Source organism: Bos indicus, chromosome 11, assembly GCF_029378745.1.
Source record: "Bos indicus isolate NIAB-ARS_2022 breed Sahiwal x Tharparkar chromosome 11, NIAB-ARS_B.indTharparkar_mat_pri_1.0, whole genome shotgun sequence".
Taxonomy (NCBI): Eukaryota; Metazoa; Chordata; class Mammalia; order Artiodactyla; family Bovidae; genus Bos; species Bos indicus.
This window is the reverse complement of record NC_091770.1, coordinates 37,652,798-37,672,559: the sequence shown is the minus strand read 5'-3', so window position 1 is coordinate 37,672,559 and position 19,762 is coordinate 37,652,798. Positions and strand designations below refer to the sequence as shown.

Genomic DNA, 19,762 nt, shown 5'->3' with positions numbered 1-19,762 from the left:
CAGTCTAAATGTCAATCCTGCTAAGGCCAAAATAACTGGCTTAAATCTAAACAACTGATACTAAATACAACATAATTCTGCAAAGTACAGGTTACTTTAGAAAATCTGATGCTTAAAGTCCACTTTTAAAGGCAGTGCAATAAAACCCAACATTTAAATGTTAGCTCATATCTTTATTAACCAATATACAATTACTTGTCTTCTGGTTTGTTGAAACAATAGGTCAGACAACATTTGCCACAATAATGTCTGTCAAAGTGACTGGCCATAAAAACTCCAGCACCACATTCATCTGAGGGACACTCCCGGCGAAGGCGACTGATTTTGCCATTCTCATCCACCTAAAAAGCAGAAACTTGCTATTAAGATAATCTTGCAACATATTCTGAAGTCTAAGTGACTCAAAATATTTATCCTTTAAATTACACGACAATGATAGTTTTTAATATTCACAAACCAAAGCATCCCAAATTCTCACCAGTAATTAGTACAACAAAGAGTTGAGTTTTTAAAGTCCAGCCATGCAAGTAATGGACAGAGTTAAGACCTGAACCCAACTGACATTAGAACCCAAAGCTTAGTTGAAATGAAGTAGCTACAGGTAATCCCCATTACATAAAGCCCAATCAAATACCAAAACAGGAAAAAAACTCCAAACTTCTTTAATAAAAAAGAGTTTGAAACCAGAAATGCAAACAAAATTATTCATCTATAGACAAAAAAGTTATTTGGCCCACCTTATAGTATTTCAGAACAGCCAATTTAACCTTCTTTCTCTTATGCTTGTTCTTCTTGGGAGTGGTGTAAGACTTCTTCTTTCTTTTCTTAGCGCCACCACGAAGTCTCAACACTAGATGAAGAGTGGACTCCTGTTATTGAACAGAGAATGAAACAGGCTTTAAAAATGCCTACATTAATGCTAGTGTTCAGAGAAGAGACAACTAGTATCATGCACCTTCTAACTGGATGTCAAGCACAGCCACAGATGATGGAATGTTGGGGGGCGGTTATCTGATTCTTACATAAACTGCTATAGAAAGGTTAAATAACATCATGGGATGCAATGTGCAAAAATCCAAAATGTAGGGGTCTGTAGCAGCACTTCTCAAATGCTGATGCAAGAATCACCTGGGATACTATTGCTAATTGAATGCTATTCTCCCTACTTTTGAATGCTGGTCAAAATTCCCAGTTGTAAGACATATATTTATACTTAAAGGGCTGCTTTCCTCCAAACAGACCTTTTGAATGTTGTAGTCAGACAAAGTACGTCCATCTTCCAGTTGCTTGCCAGCAAAGATCAGTCTTTGCTGGTCAGGAGGAATTCCTAATGGGAAACAAGTTGAATACATAAATTAAGTGATAGCAAATTAAGCATATCTGCTCAAGATTTACAATCCTGAATCAAGTAAATGGTACTGACAGTCATCAGTGAGTACTCACTACAGTAAAGGTGTAACTGTAAATGTTTACACATTTTAATCTCATTTATTCTTAATATAGGTTAACACAGCCACTTTACAGAAGACGCTAAGAGTGTAAATTAGCCAGCTCGTTTGAATTCACACACGTCTACTGTGTTATTCCAAAAGCATTTTCGTACAACGCGTTTCACAGCAAGTATGTCTAGGGCCTGTCTACATATGAGTTTTTGAATCAGAAAATATCAACTTGCCTTCTTTATCCTGGATCTTGGCCTTTACATTTTCTATTGTATCCGAGGGCTCGACCTATGAGTTTTAAAACGCAAACATTGGTACCAGAGTAAGAAACTTGAAAGTTCCCCAGGAACCGAGCTGGTGGGGGCCGAAGCCTACCTAGCAAACCCCCGGATTGCGTGGCCGGGCCACACGTGCTCGCGCCCACCTACAGGAGCGCCTCCCTTCCACCGCGCGACGCCGGCTCCGGCTACCCTGTCGGAACGCCTTGAGGTGACACGCTCGGACTTCAGTCACAGAAAACGCGCCCTAGGCCGCGGCTCAGCAAACAACCCTCACTTCAAGGTCAGATTTTAGAAGCCCGGCTCACAAACGCGTTGTACGGCGGAAAGCAGCGCGCGTGCAGAAATCCGCCTCAGGCCCTCCCTCCTTCAGGCCGCGGCTTCTCCCCGGCCTGGCCCGTACCTCGAGAGTGATGGTCTTCCCCGTCAGGGTCTTCACGAAAATCTGCATCTTGGCGGCGGTTCCACCTGAGGGTGAGGAAAAGGAGGAGACGGATGAGACCCGGAGACACACAAGGGGCGATGGCAAGTTACGGGCCAGAGCGCGGCCGCATGCACACACTCACCGCAGATGGCGGATCCGAAAGGAAGGCCGCGCGCTGGTCCTGGAGTTTTCCGGGCGCTCCAGGAGGCCCCGCCTCCTAGGCGGCCACACCAAGTGCCTGAACACTGTAGCAGCGGCTATCCAGCCACATGCCAGACCAGGTCGTGACCTCATTTTTCCTCCCTCTAGCTTAACTTATTTCTCACTTTATCCTTCAGAACTTTCTCGAAATAATAGTTTTAAGCAACTTAAAAATGTCTTTAAAAGACTTCCCCCCTGTAGTTGACGTGGCTAAGAGGGCCTTTAAAAGGGGGTGGAGTTAAAGGGGCTTCCTGAGGAGAAGGGAGGAAATGGCAGTGTCTTCTGGGAATTGTAGTTTGCATTGCTTTCTTTTCGGCAGGACTACTTGTCCCAAGATGCAGTTCCGCACCTCTCGGCTCCGTAGTTACTATCGCCTAGCGGTGGGTTTGGAGAAAGGGATTAAGGTGAGGAGAAAGAGGCAAGCGCAGTAATGACTTCGGGGAGATGGAAACGGGTCAGAAGTGAAGGGGAGGGAAGGTTAAGAGGCTGGAGAAGAGCAGGGGAACCAAAAGTGTCGTCACCCACTAACAGAGGCGGTGAGGGGCGGAGGATCAGCGATCTACCACCAGAAGCTCCCAGGGCCTTCAAGGGAAGGGCCTTCGAGTGACCAGCTCCAGGCCACCAGAAAAATAGGTGGTGTCCTCAACCCCTTAGGCTCTCCTAGTTTGCGAAAGAGCCTGTCTAGTATGTCACTACGCAGTATGAAAAGGTTTAGTATATTAAGTCTCAGGAGTTTTCAGATTTTCAAATGAAGTCATATGGGAAGGAAACCCGATGGAAGTTTATTTACTGCAGAATCTCCAAGTTTGGACGTTGGGAGTTGTAAAAGTCCTAAGAGGAAGTTTTTGGAGTATGTGTAGGGTGCTCTCCTGGCAAGGCAGGCGGGTCAGCGAGCTAAACCTTTGCTACGCGTTTGTGTTTAGTCGTGTCCCGACTCTGCGACCCCATATGCTAAGCCGGCCAGGGCCCTCTGTCCATGGAATTTTTCAGGTCAAAAATACTAGAATGGGTAGCCATTTCCTTCTCCAGGGGATCTTCCCACCCAGGGATCAAACCTAGGTCTCCTGCAGTGCAGGTGGTTTCTTTCCCTGCTGAGCCATTCAGCCACGAAGCTGAATCTCTGGGGGTGCCAAGCACCCCTCAAAACACAACCAAGGAAAACAGGGGCTGTCGGGGTGGGGCTGAGCTGCCGGGGAGGGGCGGTGGGGGGAGGGTGCGCAAGCAGGGGTGGGGGAGGGGGGAGGTGGAAACAAACAACAAAACTGTACATTTTTTTAAAGTTTGTTGAAAAGAATATTGTCTTATTCTATAAAACATTTCAAACCTAGTTAGATATTTGTAATCAAAAAAAAAAAAACATTTGCTCAGAAAGCAGCACTTAGGGCTGCCTGTCCTATATACCCTGCAGTCGGACAGGAAAAGAACTGAATATGTCACCCTTCTGATATTCTAAGGCAGCTGGACTGGCAGCTGAGTAAGGGAGAGTGATGGTGAGGTGATGCGGAGAGGGTGGGAAGTGTTCGAGGGTGCCCACTCTCCACAGCAGGCAGGAGCGGGGCAGAGGGCAAGCTTGTGACTGGGGCAGTGAAAATAAACGATTGGCTCTTATCAATCAACGCCTTTTGCTATGCGTACCCTACTAATGTCTTTATCTCTCTGCCGTTCTCTGCTTCCTCATCCCCAAATTCAGGCTTCTTAATTTTCTCTGTCCCCAGTTGTCTTCTAACCCACCTTTATTTTGCCGCCAAAGTATTCTAAAAAGTAAAAATGATTATGTCATTATGCTATTTCACCATCAAGATAAAACCCAAATTCCTTAGTGTGATAGTGAACCTCTGCCTTCCTTAGAGCCTAATCTTCCAAAGCCATTACTCGCTTTATGCTTTATTAACATTGAGCTAATTGAAGTTCCTGACATGTTTTTCCTACTTTGGCACTTCTGAGGAATCCATTTCTTCTCTCTGGTACACTCTTCATCCCATATTCTGCCAATTAATCTCCACTTTTACAGCAAAACTCCTTGAGAGTTGTTTATACTCATTGTCTCTTTAATTCTCTTCCTTCCATTGACTGAACCTACTTCTGGGGACAGGCTTTTTGTCTCCCCTCCTATTCCAACTGAATAACTGTGGGAATAACCTCCGTGTTGCTAAATTCAATATCCATTTAATCTTCTTTGACCTGTCAGCAACGTTTGACCCAGTGGATCATGCCTTTCCTCTTTGAAACACTTTCTTCACCTGATTGACTTCCATCTCCGTAGACCCTCTTTTCCAGGCTGTTTTGCTGCTTCCTCCTTATCTGCTAGACCTCTAAGCTTTGAAGTGCCCCTCAAGGCCCCGTCCTTGGATATCTGCTTTGCTTACATTTCCCAGATCTTTTTCCATTCTGTCTCATAACTTTTAAATATCATTTATATGCAGATGACTTATAAACCTCTTTCTCACTCAGACTACTCACTTGAACTCCAGCTTCACATACTAGCTGTCAATTCATCATCTCTAATAGGCGGGCCCAAACTCCTGATCTTATGAAATTGATCTTCCCATCTCATAGAAGGCAATTCCATCTTTTCGGCTGCTGAAGCCAGAAACTTTATGGTCCTCGTTGACTCTTCTCTCTTACCCACTTGGCATCCCTCAACAAATCTTTTTGGTTTTATTTTTGATGTATGCAGCGAACACTTCTCACAGCTCTGCTGTTAGCACTGTTTCAAGCCACCATTATCTTTTGCCTGGGCTGTTGTAGTAGCTTCTCAGTAATTCTGAGTTCAACCCTTGTTTTCACGGGGCAGCAAGAGCAATTCTTTGAAAATGTAAGTCAGCTGTCAGTCTTCTGCACACAGTTCTCCAGTAGCTTCCTGTCTCAGAGTTAAGCCTAAGTTCCTGTAAGCAAGGCTATCACTCCCACACCAGAATGACTGGAGGCCACAATATTTGACCTTGTTTGTTTCATCAGGATGCTTTCAAACTAGTGTTCCCACATGAAGCAAATAAAATGCTAATTAAACTTCTGTTAGAAAATGTTAAGTTAAACCATTCGATCTTATGAAACAAATGCTTCTTTAGTAAGAAAAGAGCTTTTTATTGTCTGGTGTTTGGTATTTCTATCCCAGAGGTATAGTATAGCACATGACAGTAGAATTTATTAGACCTGTTCACTCAGAGGTTGAAATATTTATTTCATGAGATCCATGAGATTTTTTTTCTGATACATTTTATTTAGATCCATATTTGACCTAATTTATGTAAAGCTTTAGATTAATTGATTTTTTTTTCTTTCAGGCTTATCAAAGTTTTGGCTTTGTTGCAAAAGCAAATCAAGACTTAAATTTTCTCTGGTGAACAGGTGTCTACATTGACGTATGTCCGTCCAGGAAATAAATAAGCATGCTGTTCTCCCTCCTATCATTAGTGGAAGTGACAAGGAATTTTTGGAAAGAATGCAAAGATACATAATTACAGAAACTGAAAGAGTATGCTGTAATGAGGAAGGACCTGCTGATGAATATTACATCATATACCGAAACGTTTTTGATAAGGTATCGTAATGCTCTAAGACAGTGGAGTTTTTATGTGGTAGAAATGGTCCATCCTGACAATAAGATTCATACCTTAGTAACACCACTGCTTGTTTGACTACTTCTGTTTATCAGTTTTGAAAAATTTGTCCAATTTGTCAGAAAGGGATGAATGTGGGAGATGCTATGCAGGATTTATATTACTAGACAGTTAATGAGTGTTTCAGTTATCATAGCTTAAGGCTATCAGTTTTAGAGCTACAATCTGTGCCTTCAAACATCATTTTGACCTTCCATCTTAAATTATTATCCAATTTGTTAGGAATTGGGCTGTAGCCAGAACCTGGTGATTCTTCATCGTTTTGGGTTGGTTTGTGGTGTCATTAAAACCTTGCTTTAAATTTGATCTGTATTACTGAATTGAGACCCCTCGTAGATTAGCGGTCCAGATAGGCACAGTAAACAAGCAGTTGGTACACGCGTGCTCAGTTGCTTCAGTCGTGTCCAACTCTTGGTGACCCTGTGGACTGTATCCCGACAGGCTGTTCTGTCTACAGAATCATCCTGGCAAGAATACTGGAGTGGGTTGCCATTTCCTCCTCCAGGGGGTCTTCCAGACCTGAAAAACAGAGGTCAGAAAATGCTGCAGTTTTAGCTAACATTTGATTTTGCTTTTTAAGATTTTAGAAAAACCATCTTTTCTTTATAAACGATTGCAATATGGCCACGGATCCTCATTTTTTTAACCTCACTTTTTCTTTTTCACCTGTTTTTGAAGATGCCCTTACAGTAAAATAAGTGAAATTAGCATCCTTTCCTCCTTACCTGGAAGAAATAATTACTTATGTTAAGACTTCTGTAAACTATTTGTCTCTGAGTTAAAAAGCCATAGGCAAGATAGAAGAATTCTGTTTTGTTTAATTTTTAAGCATTATACACTGAGTCTTATTTCTCCTCTAAAAAAAACTAAAGGAAAAGTGAGCATAAAGTAGTCATAGATACCTAAAAGTGGAATTAAGAAAATTGACGCCTATCCACTGGGCTTCCCCAATAGCTCAGTTGGTAAAGAATCTGCTTGCGATGCAGGAGACCCTGGTTAGATTCCTGGGTTGGGAAGATTGGTTGGGGGATAGGCTACCTAATCCAGTATTCCTGGGCTTCCCTTGTGGCTCAGCTGGTAAAGAATCTGCCTGCAATGTGGGAGACCTGGGTCCTGGGTTCAATCCCTAGGCTGGGAAGATTCTGTGGAGAAGAGAAAGGCTACCCACTCCAGTATTTTGGCCTGGAGAATCCATGGACTGTATAGTCCATGGGGTCACAAAGATTCGGACACAACTGAGTGAATTTTACCTCACTTTACTTCACTTGCATATCCATAAAAGTATAAATTGGAAAAATGAGTCTTTTCTTCCTTTAAAGTCATGTAGAAAATCTGTCTTTAAGAACTGGTACGTTGGCAGGTTAGCTTCATTTTATAAGTTGTCATGGTCAATGAAATTGTTTTGGTGTTTTAGTCATTAAGGAATATATTAGGTGAATGTTTATAGGTAGCGTATTGAATAGGTTTTATAAATATCAGAAATCATGCTGAGACTCTACTTGTGTGAAATCAGCAAAGGAAAGTTATAACTGTAGCATACTTATTTTTGCATATACAAATGCTAACACTTGTCACAAGTTTTCACACATGAAGAGCTCTCTGCTTTAAATTAGTATAGTTATGGTGAAGTCATTTTGGAGGAGGTGTTGGTAAATTTAATTCCTAGAAAAAAGACAGGAGATTAAATAAAAGATGATTTCTGTATCTTTAGTCCTTTTCTCCCTACCCCCCCAAGATTTCCATTCGAACTATTTGTACATTATACAGTTATACATTGTACATTGTGAAGAATCCTATTCTTCAAAACTAAGAGGGGATCTGAAATAGAAATCCTGTGGTACTTAGAGAAACCTTTCTTCTAGCTTCTCAATAAAATAATCTGCCTTTCCATTTTCATGTTATTCTAGCACATTTGGTTGTTAATAAACTATTAATGTAGGAGAAGGCAATGGCAACCCACTCCAGCACTCTTGCCTGGAAAATCCCATGGACGGAGGAGCCTGGTGGGCCACAGTCCATGGGGTCGCAACAGAGTTGGACACGACTGAGCGACTTAGCAAACTATTAATGTCTGCCTTCTCTAATCTTCCCTGTCTTTTGGAAGGGTCCTAGTTTGGCAAAAGGTGAAAGTACCAACTTATATCTCTGAGTGCTTAGCGCCAGAGAACAAGTACCAAATTCTGTTTAAAATCAGAGGTAGAGGATTCAGCCTAGAGAACCATGCCTGAATCAAGGCAAGGAGACCTGAGGCTTGTGTAACAAGAATTAAGGGTAGGTTGCAGAGAGAGCCGAGGACTTAATAAGCAAAGAAGATCAAGGCTAGGAAGAGTGAGTTTCAGGAGATACGGGTGAATTATAGAGACAGCCGGACTCTGGAAAGTGGCCTTTTGTGTTCTCGTCGTGTTTTGTGCAAATAGTGTATGTCCCTTGAGTAGGAGCTTAGGTGGAATGAGTGCCATTCCTTTTATTCCTCATAGTTCTGTACCTGGGGAATACGGCTATGTTTTGGAGGAGTTAAGGGAAGCCTTAATATGGAGACTGAAACTTGAATGCCTAAAGGTCAGGAAGGTCATATGAGAGTTCAGTGTATTGGCTTTAAGAGAATAAGGAATCATGGGGACTGTGGTAAAATGAAGAATCCAATTTAAAGCTCCAGCTGACTACTGCCATTAAAGGAATGGGAGTTCCATGCTGGTAGATTGTTCAGAGTTTTCAGAAGAAGCTAAAAATATGGGCTTTGGGTGAAATTTCCTAAATTTTAAAATATTTTGCTGGCCAACCAAAACTATTCTACCTCTAGCATACCAGTTTGCCTGCTTTACTCTAATGCATTTTCTGTGCAGTCTTAAAAATTCATGAGTGTCTTTCTGAAATCTGTTTATCCTAGTAAACCCATGGGAGCTGATCATGATGTTACAACAAGTCCGTTTTCTATCCATTAACATATCTGAGTTGTCTTGGATTGTTGCAGCACATCATAGAGGCTTGTGGAGTGGAGGATAGCAGGGAACAGTGAAGTGTTTAGTTTGAAAGACCACAAATTAATTGTCTCCATTTTATTGAAAATTGCTGGGCAGCAGTCTTGATTTTGGTGGATAGGTAGTTTGGTCATGCCAGAAAGATGACCAGTATCTTCCACTCAGAAATCCTCTTCTGGTGCTTGGTGTTGATCGGTTATCTCCTTATACCATTTTTTTTTTTTTTTTTTTTGCCATACCACTCTTGCGATCTCAGTTTCCCTACCCAGAAGTGAACCTGGGCCACAGCAGTGAAAGCACAAGTCCTAACCACTGGGCCAATGGGGAACTCCCCTTCTTATACCATTTCTTGATAGACCAGATGTCTTTCTGCATTATTTTTTTCTAGGTATTTTCTAGCTATAGTGGAGTATACTATAGACTATATATGTAGCAGGGGTAGAAAGCATAATTGTATCTTTCAGAGGAAATTGTGGATTGGTCACATTTATTCCTTATATCACTTGACACCTGAAATTCTCATGAGTTGGCAACCATAGATTATTTTTAATGTTTTTGTTTTTTAACTTCTTTAAAGTGTTTCTTAGTTATGATTGCTTTTTCATTTGGCTAATGCCTACACAAGGTTAACCAGAGAAAAAGAAAAAGTAAAAAACCAATAAGCAGAGTATACAATGAAGTCAGGTCCTTCTCATTTTAGAACCTACTTACCCTTTCTTTCTCTATAGTTTTCTTCTTTCCTCCTCTGTAGGTTTCTATTTTCTTCCATTATTGTTCCAGAGATATGTACATAAACGTCATTTTAAACCATGAATATAAGATGTGAAGGGTTTTCTACAATTGTACTTGACATCTTGGGGATAGAAATGCAGTTTGGTAATTGAGATTATTGATCAACAGGAGCAGATGGGTTAGAAAAACAGGGAGATGAAGGGAGTCTAGGATTTTAAGGTCTGAATGAAGTCAGAGACTAGATTTGGAGATAGTGAGGGATGATATGTAATTGTATTTAAGAGATCCAGAGTTGGGATAGTTAGACCTGGTATTGGTTTTAACTGACTTAATATAATGTATGTGTTAATTCCTGAGTAGAGCAAAAAATGTTTTTTTCTCAAACTCACAGAATTGTAATGATTCACAAAGATCATATATTCAGTAATCATGAACTGTCTTTAATATCCAGGCATATTGCATATAAGTGCAAGCTCAAATTTGTAAAATTTTAGATTTCTAATTGCCCATCATTTCATTAAACAAAATTATAATGCTATTTGCAAGGTTTTTGATCTATAGTCTTCTAGAAAAAAATTCAGTACCACAATCAGAAAAAAATCATGTTTCAGGTAATAGAATATGTCACTGCATACAAATCCATTCTTACTTCAATAAAGAAAGAATACGACACATTTATTGAGACAATAAAGAAAGGCCAAAGAACTGCATTTTATCTTCATGGAAAACTTAAAGTTTTGGCAGGAGAGCCCACAGCATTGGTATATCACAAGAAAAGAATAGCCCAACTTCAGGCAAAGTAAGTATATTCGTAAGTAGCCCAAAAGGTGATAATTGCTACTTGGTTTATTAACTAGCCATTGTAACTGTAACTAGTGATTCTTAGTCATCTTCAACTTTGATTTTATTTTAAAGCCATGTTTTTATGTTACCCTTCCTATTGAAATTACTCTATTTTTATTTGAAAAATAATACTAATTCAGTTTGGGAAATTTATAATATCTCTTAGGATAATTGGAGGCACATTGTAGTATCGTAAAATGAAGGATGCAGATAATTGCTCCAGGTAATTTCTTGCATGGAAGGTTTAATGGTACAATTTCATGATTACCATCTGAAATAGAGCACTTAATCTTGTGATGCAAAAAAAGTAAGTAACCTACTGGGAGATGATAAAACTCTCACTCTTTTTGAACAGTCTCAGATTTTCAGTGTTCCATTTGGTAATTGATGGGTGAATTGTTCTTAGAGATAATTTGAAGTCAACCAGGATAATTATGTGAAATTTGACCTCCATTTTTGGTAATGTAGCTGGCTAGAGGTTGGGATCACTTCTTGTTGGGAGAAAATGCTACATAAATAGTAAAAAAAAAATTTTTTTTTTGAAAGGGACAGGAGGCGGATAAGATAGTAACAGAAATATTAGGGCAAAATCAGAAGACAAAAGATAGAGGAGCACTAAAGCTTCTTTGGAATCAAGATTGCCGGGAGAAATATCACCTCAGATATGCAGATAACACCACCCTTATGGAAGAAAGTGAAGAGGAACTAAAAAGCCTCTTGATGAAAGTGAAAGAAGAGAGTGAAAAAGTTGGCTTAAAGCTCAACATTCAGAAAACGAAGATCATGGCATCTGGTCCCATCACTTCATGGGAAATAGATGGGGAAACAGTGGAAACAGCCTCAGACTTTATTTTTTGGGGCTCCAAAATCACTGCAGATGGTGACTGCAGCCATGAAATTAAAAGACACTTACTCCTTGGAAGGAAAGTTATGACCAACCTAGATAGCATATTGAAAAGCAGAGACATTACTTTGCCAACAAACGTCCGTCTAGTCAAGGCTATGGTTTTTCCAGTGGTCATGGGTGGATGTGAGAGTTGGACTGTGAAGAAGGCTGAGTGCCGAAGAATTGATGCTTTTGAACTGTGGTGTTGGAGAAGACTCTTGAGAGTCCCTTGGACTGCAAGGAGATCCAACCAGTCCATCCTAAAGGAGATCAGTCCTGGGTGTTCATTGGAAGGACTGATGCTGAAGCTAAAACTCCAATACTTTGGCCACCTCATGTGAAGAGTTGACTCATTGGAAAAGACCCTGATGCTGGGAGGGATTGGGGGCAGGAGGAGAAGGGGACGACAGAGGATGAGATGGCTGGATGGCATCACCGACTTGATGGACGTGAGTTTGAGTGAACTCCGGGAGATGGTGATGGACAGGGAGGCCTGGCGTGCTGTGATTCATGGGGTCGCAAAGAGTCGGACACAACTGAGCGACTGAACTGAACTGAATAATATTGGACTTCTGGGTTCCAGAACTATGAAAGAACAGATTTCTGTTGTTTTAACCCACCAAGTTTGTGGTATTTTGTTGTAGCAGCCACAGGAAACTAATAGGATTACTTAACAAAAATGATGTTTAAATTGCAAATGTAGTTTTCAACTAAAGGGAATGGACGTAGTACTTTGTGGCCAGATTATTCTATTTAACATTTACAAATTTCCAGTAAGGTTACAGATCATAGTCAGTATAAGATTTTATTGATGCTTTGAAAGAGAATGGTTTCTCACTTATGAGGTTAGTTAACTTCTTAGCCATTGTTTTGTAAACTTTCACCCACATTCATGGTACAAAATGATAATTAGCCAAATTAAAGTAATAATTTAACCTGTTTTACTTTGAGTGATATGATTAAATAATTAGTTGAAAGAAACATATTAAAAAAGCCTTTCTGATTTTCAGGATGGGACTTATTGAAAATAATTCCTCAAAGATTCAATTGCAGATAAATGAAATGAAACAAGTCAGGGCAAAGTATGACACAAAAGAAGAACAATATTGTACTTTCTGCAAAGATCCTTTAAAACCTATTCCAGGTACAGAATTTTGTTTAAAATATTTGTGAGAAATTCCAATTGTTTCCTTAGCATGTGGGATCTTCCCAGACCAGGGATCAAAACCTGTGTCCCCTACATTACCTGGAAGATTCTTAACCATTGGACCAGCGGCGAAGTCCCTTCATTAAGTCTTCAGTGATGATTTGTTTAAAACTTCCAGCCATTTAGAAATGTATGCTAATGTTCAGTAATCTACAAGTTCATATTGCCATCTCTTAATTATTTCTTAACATAGTCAACCATCTGACCTATTTTATTAATACTAAGACTTGCTCTTTGAGCACAAGCATCCCACACTGCTTGTGTGGGACACTGCTTGTCTTGTTTGATTTTTTCCCTTTCCCTTAGGCATGACTCTCCAAGAATCTGTCAATTTAGACGCTCTCACTAAATACTTGAAACATCTTGAAGGTAAATACGCAGAAATGGAAGAACTTATGTCCAAAAAATATGTACCTATTCAGAGGAAGGCAGATTTAGATGAGGAAATGACTGTGGTATTAGAACGGCGAGATTCAACTGAAAATCTGAACAATGAATTACAGTTTAGGTATGAAAGTTGCATCTATGTTTTAAAAGTTTGAAGCTTTTATTTGATTTTAATATTCCACTGTTTGATTTTAGGTTCAGTATGTCATTAACGTTTTTTTATCTTTATAGTCATCAAAAACTGCAGGTTATTTCACAGGCACTTACTTTGTGGGTAAAATCTGATATGAGCAGATCATTTCAAGACTTCGTGGAGAACATTCAGAAAAGTAAAGATTTACACGGTAGATGATCTGTATTTTTTAAGTATCATATATAATGGAAAACATTTTGTTTCCCCTTAGGCTGAGTTTTAAAAATGTGAAAATGTACTTACTTTTGTTAGGGATCTGTTACCCTATGGGCTTCTTCCTTCAGCAGTTGGCAGATAATCTGTAAAGAGTAAACTTGGTTAGCCAGGGAGAGAATACCTGAAAATAAGGAAGCAAGAGATGGGGAGGCCATTCAGTTTAGGAAGAGGCTGGTACTATTAGAACTATAGCATTAGATTGTTGATATTAAACATTTGTGTTTGTTGTTTTTATTGATTGATAACCTTAAATATCATCTGATGATGCTGTTAATATTTACAGATAAACAAGGCATTGTTGAAGAACTACTTGAAGAAGACCCAAGCAAGGCAAAAGAAGCTGAAATTTTGCTGTACTTCATTGAAAGGCAAATATTTTAAAAGCTTTGATCTTCCTTAAGCTATTATAGCATTTATTTAATATTTGCTTAAATGCTTACTCAATATTTAGCATTTTTAGCATCTTTTTGAAATATTAGCATCTTTTTGAGCTGTAGTCTCTAGCTTTTGTATTTTTTAATAGCTACTCTAGTAGACAAATTAGAAAATAAACTAGAATTTTTAGAATATAGATTCTTTATGAAAATAAATACCAGATTGATGGTCTCAGAGATTTTATGGAAGATATAGCTAGACTATAGTGTTAAGTTTTACTTATATTTTTCTTGTATTCCCTAACCATTGACCTGATCTTACAGAATGTTTTTGAGAACATCTCCTTTTATTTGTTTATTTATTTTGGCCTGTGTTCGTTAGGTGTTTGTTGCTGTGCGTGGGCTTTCTCTAGTTGCAGAGAGCTGGGGTTACTCTTCGTTGTGATACACGGGCTTCTCATTCCCACGGCATCTCTTGTTGTGCAGCAGAGGCTCTAGGGCACTTGGGCTTTGAGCACTGGCACTTCAGCAGTTGTGGTATGTTGGCCTAGGTGGCCCTCGACATGTTTGATCCTCCTAGATCAGGGATCGAATTCATGTCCCCTACGTTGGCAGGTGGATTCTTAACCACTGGACCACCAGGGAAGCTCAGGAACATCTTCCTGAATCAGATTATCCAAGCCAGTTTAGTCCTTCTTTTCCTCATTTGTATCCTATGACATATTAGGAAGGCATATTTCTCTCTAATATGTATTAAATTATTATATAGTGTATGCTACTGCTGCTAAGTCGCTTCAGCCGTGTCCGACTCTGTGCGACCCCGTAGACGGCAGCCCACTAGGCTCCTCTGTCCCTGGGATTCTCCAGGCAAGAATACTGGAGTGGGTTGCCATTTCCTTCTCCAATGCATGAAAGTGAAGAGTGAAAGTGAAGTCGCTCAGTCGTGTCCGACTCTTAGTGACTCCATGGACTTCAGCCTACGAGGCTCCTCCTCCATGGGATTTTCAGGCAAGAGTACTGGAGTGGGGTGCCATTGTCTTCTCCGATATAGTGTATAGTAAAGGCTTAAAGAGCTCTGACTTTATTCTTTTTTTAAAATTTTTAAATTAGAGGATAATTGCTTTACAATGTTGGGTTGGTTTCTGCCATAAAACAGCGTGAATCAGCCATAAATATCTGTTTGTCCCCTCCCTCTTGAACCTCCCCCATAAGACTTTATTCTTTATTTTATTTTTTATGTATTCTTTATTCTTTAAGAGGTTGATTCATAGGCTATGAGGCCAATCTGTAATGAACATATGTAATATTACTAGTCTTCTATGTTAAACAGTTTTCTCTTGTTGATTTGCTTGTTGATATGATATAAAGAAGGGGTAAAGATCATTTTGAGGCACCCCAAAGCCTGGATTGTTTCCTCATACTCTATGCTTCTCTAAGTCTTCCAGCTTCACATATAAGAGAAAAACCCTGAGGATAAAAGTTTTATGTATTTTGCTTAATATTATTTCAGTGTTTTTCCTCCTCTGAGGTTCCACATTCATTTGCAACACTTTAAATCCTCTTTGGCATAGTTGTATTAATAGTGAGGTAAGAGTTGAGCTGGAGACATTTTGCCCTAGGAAGAGGAGTAGAAGCTTAAGTTATCTGAACTATTATCTTTTCTTCTCTCATTTAGTCTCACATTCAGTTGGGAGTCTGGTTACTGGTGGAACAACTTATGCTTCTGAATACCAAGGACTCCTCTTGATTTTCAGCTTTGGCAGCATATGAGTTCAATTAATATTTACCCTACATTGAGCGTCTAAGCAGATTGCCCTTCTTTCCCTGGTTCTCCTTTTCTTCTGGAGATGATATGAGAGGAAAAAAAAATCTGAGCTCACTATAAATTCAGTGAAGTTCTTTCCATTTCCTATGGATTATTCTAAGTACTGAAGAATAAGGTACATAATCAGGTTCAAGTCACCTAGCAGGTGAGAATCTTCTTCTGAAGCTACAAAAAATAATATTAGGGAAGGGAGTGAAAGAATATTTTAGAGAGTGAATGGATCTAGTTATAGTTTATTAGAGGTGTTTTTTGTATTACTATACTACTATGTTTAATATGTATTAGACATTTCTAATCAGTTTTCTTTACTTTTTTTGTATACTATTGTATAATGAAATGCAATGACTGTAGGTTCAATGAATTAATCTCACTTGGGGAATATGAAAAGGCAGTTTATTTTGCAGTGAATGGTCCTAGAAGAATTCTTCAAAACATTGGGACAGTGAACAAATTTAAGGGTAAGCATTTCTCTCTGAATCTTACATGTATATGCTAATTATACTTTTTTTCCCCCCTGATAGAATGGGATGAATATTGAACTGGAAAATAAGATGCAGGCTCCAGCCCTATATCTATCATTTACTCAGTTTCCTTACCTATGAGATTAAGGAGTTTGATTAGGCTTTCCCAATTAAGTTATGAAATATTTCAAGTGTACAGAAAAGTATGAATAACGGCAAAGATTGAGGGCAAGAGGAGAAGGGGGCAACAGAGGATGAGACGGTTGGATGGCATCACCGACTCAATGGACATGAGTTTGAGCAAACTCTGGGGAATAGTGAAGGACAGGGAAGCCTGGCGTGCTGCAGTTCATGGGGTCACAAAGAAGCAGAAACAGCTTAGCGACTGAACAATAACAATTCACTGCCAAGCTTAAAAATGTGAATATTTTGTCAGGTTTGCTCCACTTCCTTTAAAAGCAGCTTTGTTGTAGCGAGTCAACATACATACAATAAACTGTACACTGTTAAAGTATAGAGTTTGTTAGGTTTTGACATATGTATCCTCCAAAAGTTCTGTCTTTGTCCTCAGTGATCCCTGTCTAAATCAAATCCCTTAACGATTATACAGTGGAAGTGACAAATAGATTCAAGGGATTAGATCTGATAGAGTGCCTGAAGAGCTATGGACGGAGGTTTATGACATTGTACAGGAGGCAGTGATCAAGACCATCCCCAAGAAAAAGAAGTGCACAGAGGCAAAATGGTTGTCTGAGGCCTCACAAATAGCTGAGAAAAGAAGAGAAGCTAAAGGCAAAGGAGAAAAGGAAAGATACATCTATTTGAATGCAGAGTTCCAAAGAATAGCAAGGAGAGATAAGAAAACCTTTCTCAGTGATCATTGCAAAGAAATACAGGAAAACAATAGAATGGGAAAGACTAGAGATCTCTTCAAGAAAATTAGAGATACCAAGGGAACATTTCATGTAAAGATGGGCACAATAAAGGACAGAAATGTTATGTACCTAACAGAAGCAGAAGATATTAAGAAGTGGTGGCAAGAATACACAGAAGAACTATACAAAAGAGATCTTCATGACCCAGATAACCACGATGGTGTGATCACTCACCTAGAGCCAGACATCCTGAAATGTGAAGTCAAGTGGGCCTTAGAAAGCATCACTATGAACAAAGCTAGTGGAGGTGATGGAATCCTAATTGAGCTATTTCAAATCCTGAAAGATGATGCTGTGAAAGTGCTCCACTCAATATGCCAGCAAATTTGGAAAACTCAACAGTGGCCACAGAACTGGAAAAGGTCAATTTTCATTCCAGTCTCTAAGAAAGGCAATGCCAAAGAATGTTCAAACTACCACACAATTGCACTCATCTCACACACTAGCAAATTAATGCTCAAAATTCTCTAAGCCAGGCTTCAACAGTACGTGAACTGTGAACTTCCACATATTCAAGCTGGTTTTAGAAAAGGCAGAGAAACCAGAGATCAAATTCCGAACATCCATTGGATCATCGAAAAAGCAAGAGAGTCCGAGAAAAACACCTACTTCTGCTTTATTAACTACGCCAAAACCTTTGACTTTGTGGATCACAACAAACTGTGGAAAATTCTGAAGGAGATGGGAATACCAAACCACCTGACCTGCCTCATAAGAAATCTGTATGTAGGTCAAGAAGCAACAGTTAGAACTAGACATGGAACAACAGACTGGTTCCAAATTGAGAAAGGGGTAGGTCAAGGCAGTATATTGTCACCATGCTTATTTAACTTATATGCAGAGTACATCGTGGGAAATGCCGGGCTGGATGAAGCACAAGCTGCAAACAAGATTGCCAGGAGAAATATCAATAACCTCAGATATGCAGATGACACCACCCTTATGGCAGAAAGTGAAGAAGAACTAAAGAGCCTCTTGATGAAAGAGGAGAGTGAAAAATCTGGCTTAATACTCCGCATTCAAAAAATTAAGATCATGGCATCCGGTCCCATCACTTCATGGCAAATAGATGGGGAAACAATGGAAACAGTGAGAAACTTTATTTGGGGGAGCTCCAAAATCACTGCAGATGGTGACTGCAGCCATGAAATTAAAAGACGCTTGCTCCTTGGAAGAAAAGCTATGACCAACCTAGACAGCATATTAAAAAGCAGAGACATTACTTTGCCAACAAAGGTCCATCTAGTCAAAGCTTTGGTTTTTCGAGTGGTCATGTGTGGATGTGAGAGTTGGACCATACAGAAAGCTAAGCATCAAAGAAATGAACTGTAGTGTTGGAGAAGACTCTTGAAAGTCCCTTGGACTGCAAGGAGATCCAACCAGTCTATCCTAAAGGAAATCAGTCCTGAATATTCATTGAAAGGACTGATGCTGAAGCTGAAACTCCAATACTTTGGCCACCTGTTGCCCAAAACTGACTCATTGGAAAAAACCCTGATGCTGGGAAAGATTGAAGGTGGGAGGAGAAGGGGACGACAGAGGATGAGATGGTTGGATGGCATCACCGACTCAATGGACATGAGTTTCAGCAAGCTCCAGGAGTTGGTGAAGGACAGGGAAGCCTGGCGTTCTGCAGTCCATGGGGTCACAAAGAGTCGGACATGACTGAGTGACTGAACTGAACTGATCCCTCTTTCCCACTACTCCCCTCCCTGCCACTGGTCTCCCTCATATGGCTTCTCTCCAGCCCCCAGGCAACTACTTATCTGCTATCAATCACCAAAGATTAGTTTGCATTTTCTAGAATTTCATATAAATGAATTATAATGTAGGTATCCTTTTGTTTTTTATCTACTAAACCCCAAACAGGAACTGCTTATCTAACTGGAATAACCATTCTTGGTTCAATTCTTTACAACAGACTTCTAATATTCCTAGAAAAAGATGTTCTAATGATCAATTTTAAAATTACTTGTTACACAGTATACCACAAACCATAATCTGAAATCACAGAGCAACAAAAAAATGAAGCCTGAAAAACAAAAAAACAAAACCAAAAAGTATAAGTGTAAAATTCTTTTGTTTGTATTTTGAAGTTTATTTCAGAAACAGTGAGAAAATTAATTTCTGTTGTTTTTTAAAGGCACCCAGTATGTGGTGACTTGTTACAGGAACTCTAGGAAACTAATACAGCGTATGTATGTGCAGTGTGTATATGTGTATGAGGGGTGCATATAGCTTCCACAGATGCTTCCAGATATGTTCATCTTGCTCTTCTCACTCCACACTTGGGACCTTTCCTGCCATACTACATAAGTATGCACTTATCTTCGGAGACGGCTAATGTAATAGTATTCATGCACTCTCCAGATTCAACTGAAAATAGAGGCTACTAATTTACTGTTCCCTTGGGCAGGAGAAATTGTCTTGAAATAATTGACAGCCTTTTTAGAATGGTGGTTCACTATTGTTTTTCTTCACTTTTGCCCTATTCCATAAGGCAGCCAAATGCACTACAAGAAATTTAGTAGGTATGCTTTTTTGACTGATTTCTTGCACTGAGCATAATTATTTTGGAATTCATCCATGTTATTGCATCTATCAATAATTTATTTTTCATTGCTGAGTAGTGTTCTATTCTGTGAATAGAAATGCTTTATCAGATATTTTCTACCAATTTGTGGCTTGTCTTTTCATTTTCTTAACAGTGTCTTTCTAAGAGTAGAAGTCATTCATTATGTTGAAATCTAATTTATGATT

At 39.5% G+C, this 19,762-nt stretch overlaps 2 protein-coding genes across 4 annotated transcripts in view; one reads left to right on the top strand and one right to left on the bottom strand.

The window, feature by feature from the left end:
- Nucleotides 1-152: 152 nt before the first annotated feature.
- RPS27A (ribosomal protein S27a) lies at nucleotides 153-2,340 on the bottom strand. Its single transcript, XM_019970163.2, has 6 exons — nucleotides 2,287-2,340; nucleotides 2,124-2,188; nucleotides 1,676-1,730; nucleotides 1,242-1,327; nucleotides 738-869; nucleotides 153-341 (listed from the first exon to the last, which is right to left on the bottom strand). The coding sequence occupies exons 2-6, from the start codon at nucleotides 2,169-2,171 to the stop codon at nucleotides 192-194; spliced, it is 471 nt and encodes a 156-aa protein (XP_019825722.1). The 5' UTR covers nucleotides 2,172-2,188; nucleotides 2,287-2,340; the 3' UTR covers nucleotides 153-191.
- Nucleotides 2,341-2,622: 282 nt separating this feature from the next.
- Nucleotides 2,623-19,762, top strand: part of CLHC1 (clathrin heavy chain linker domain containing 1) — a 34,619-nt gene continuing 17,479 nt past the window's right edge. Inside the window, exons 1-8 of one of the 3 annotated variants that reach the window (XM_019970159.2) lie at nucleotides 2,623-2,749; nucleotides 5,694-5,886; nucleotides 10,287-10,474; nucleotides 12,415-12,548; nucleotides 12,918-13,119; nucleotides 13,230-13,342; nucleotides 13,691-13,775; nucleotides 15,958-16,064. In XM_019970159.2, coding sequence (XP_019825718.1) covers nucleotides 5,710-5,886; nucleotides 10,287-10,474; nucleotides 12,415-12,548; nucleotides 12,918-13,119; nucleotides 13,230-13,342; nucleotides 13,691-13,775; nucleotides 15,958-16,064 — 1,006 coding nt within the window. In that variant the 5' untranslated portion in view covers nucleotides 2,623-2,749; nucleotides 5,694-5,709. Of the gene's footprint in view, nucleotides 2,750-5,629; nucleotides 5,887-10,286; nucleotides 10,475-12,414; nucleotides 12,549-12,917; nucleotides 13,120-13,229; nucleotides 13,343-13,690; nucleotides 13,776-15,957; nucleotides 16,065-19,762 lie in introns of all 3 variants that reach the window. The other 2 variants (XM_019970158.2, XM_019970162.2) reach the window with 2 other exon arrangements.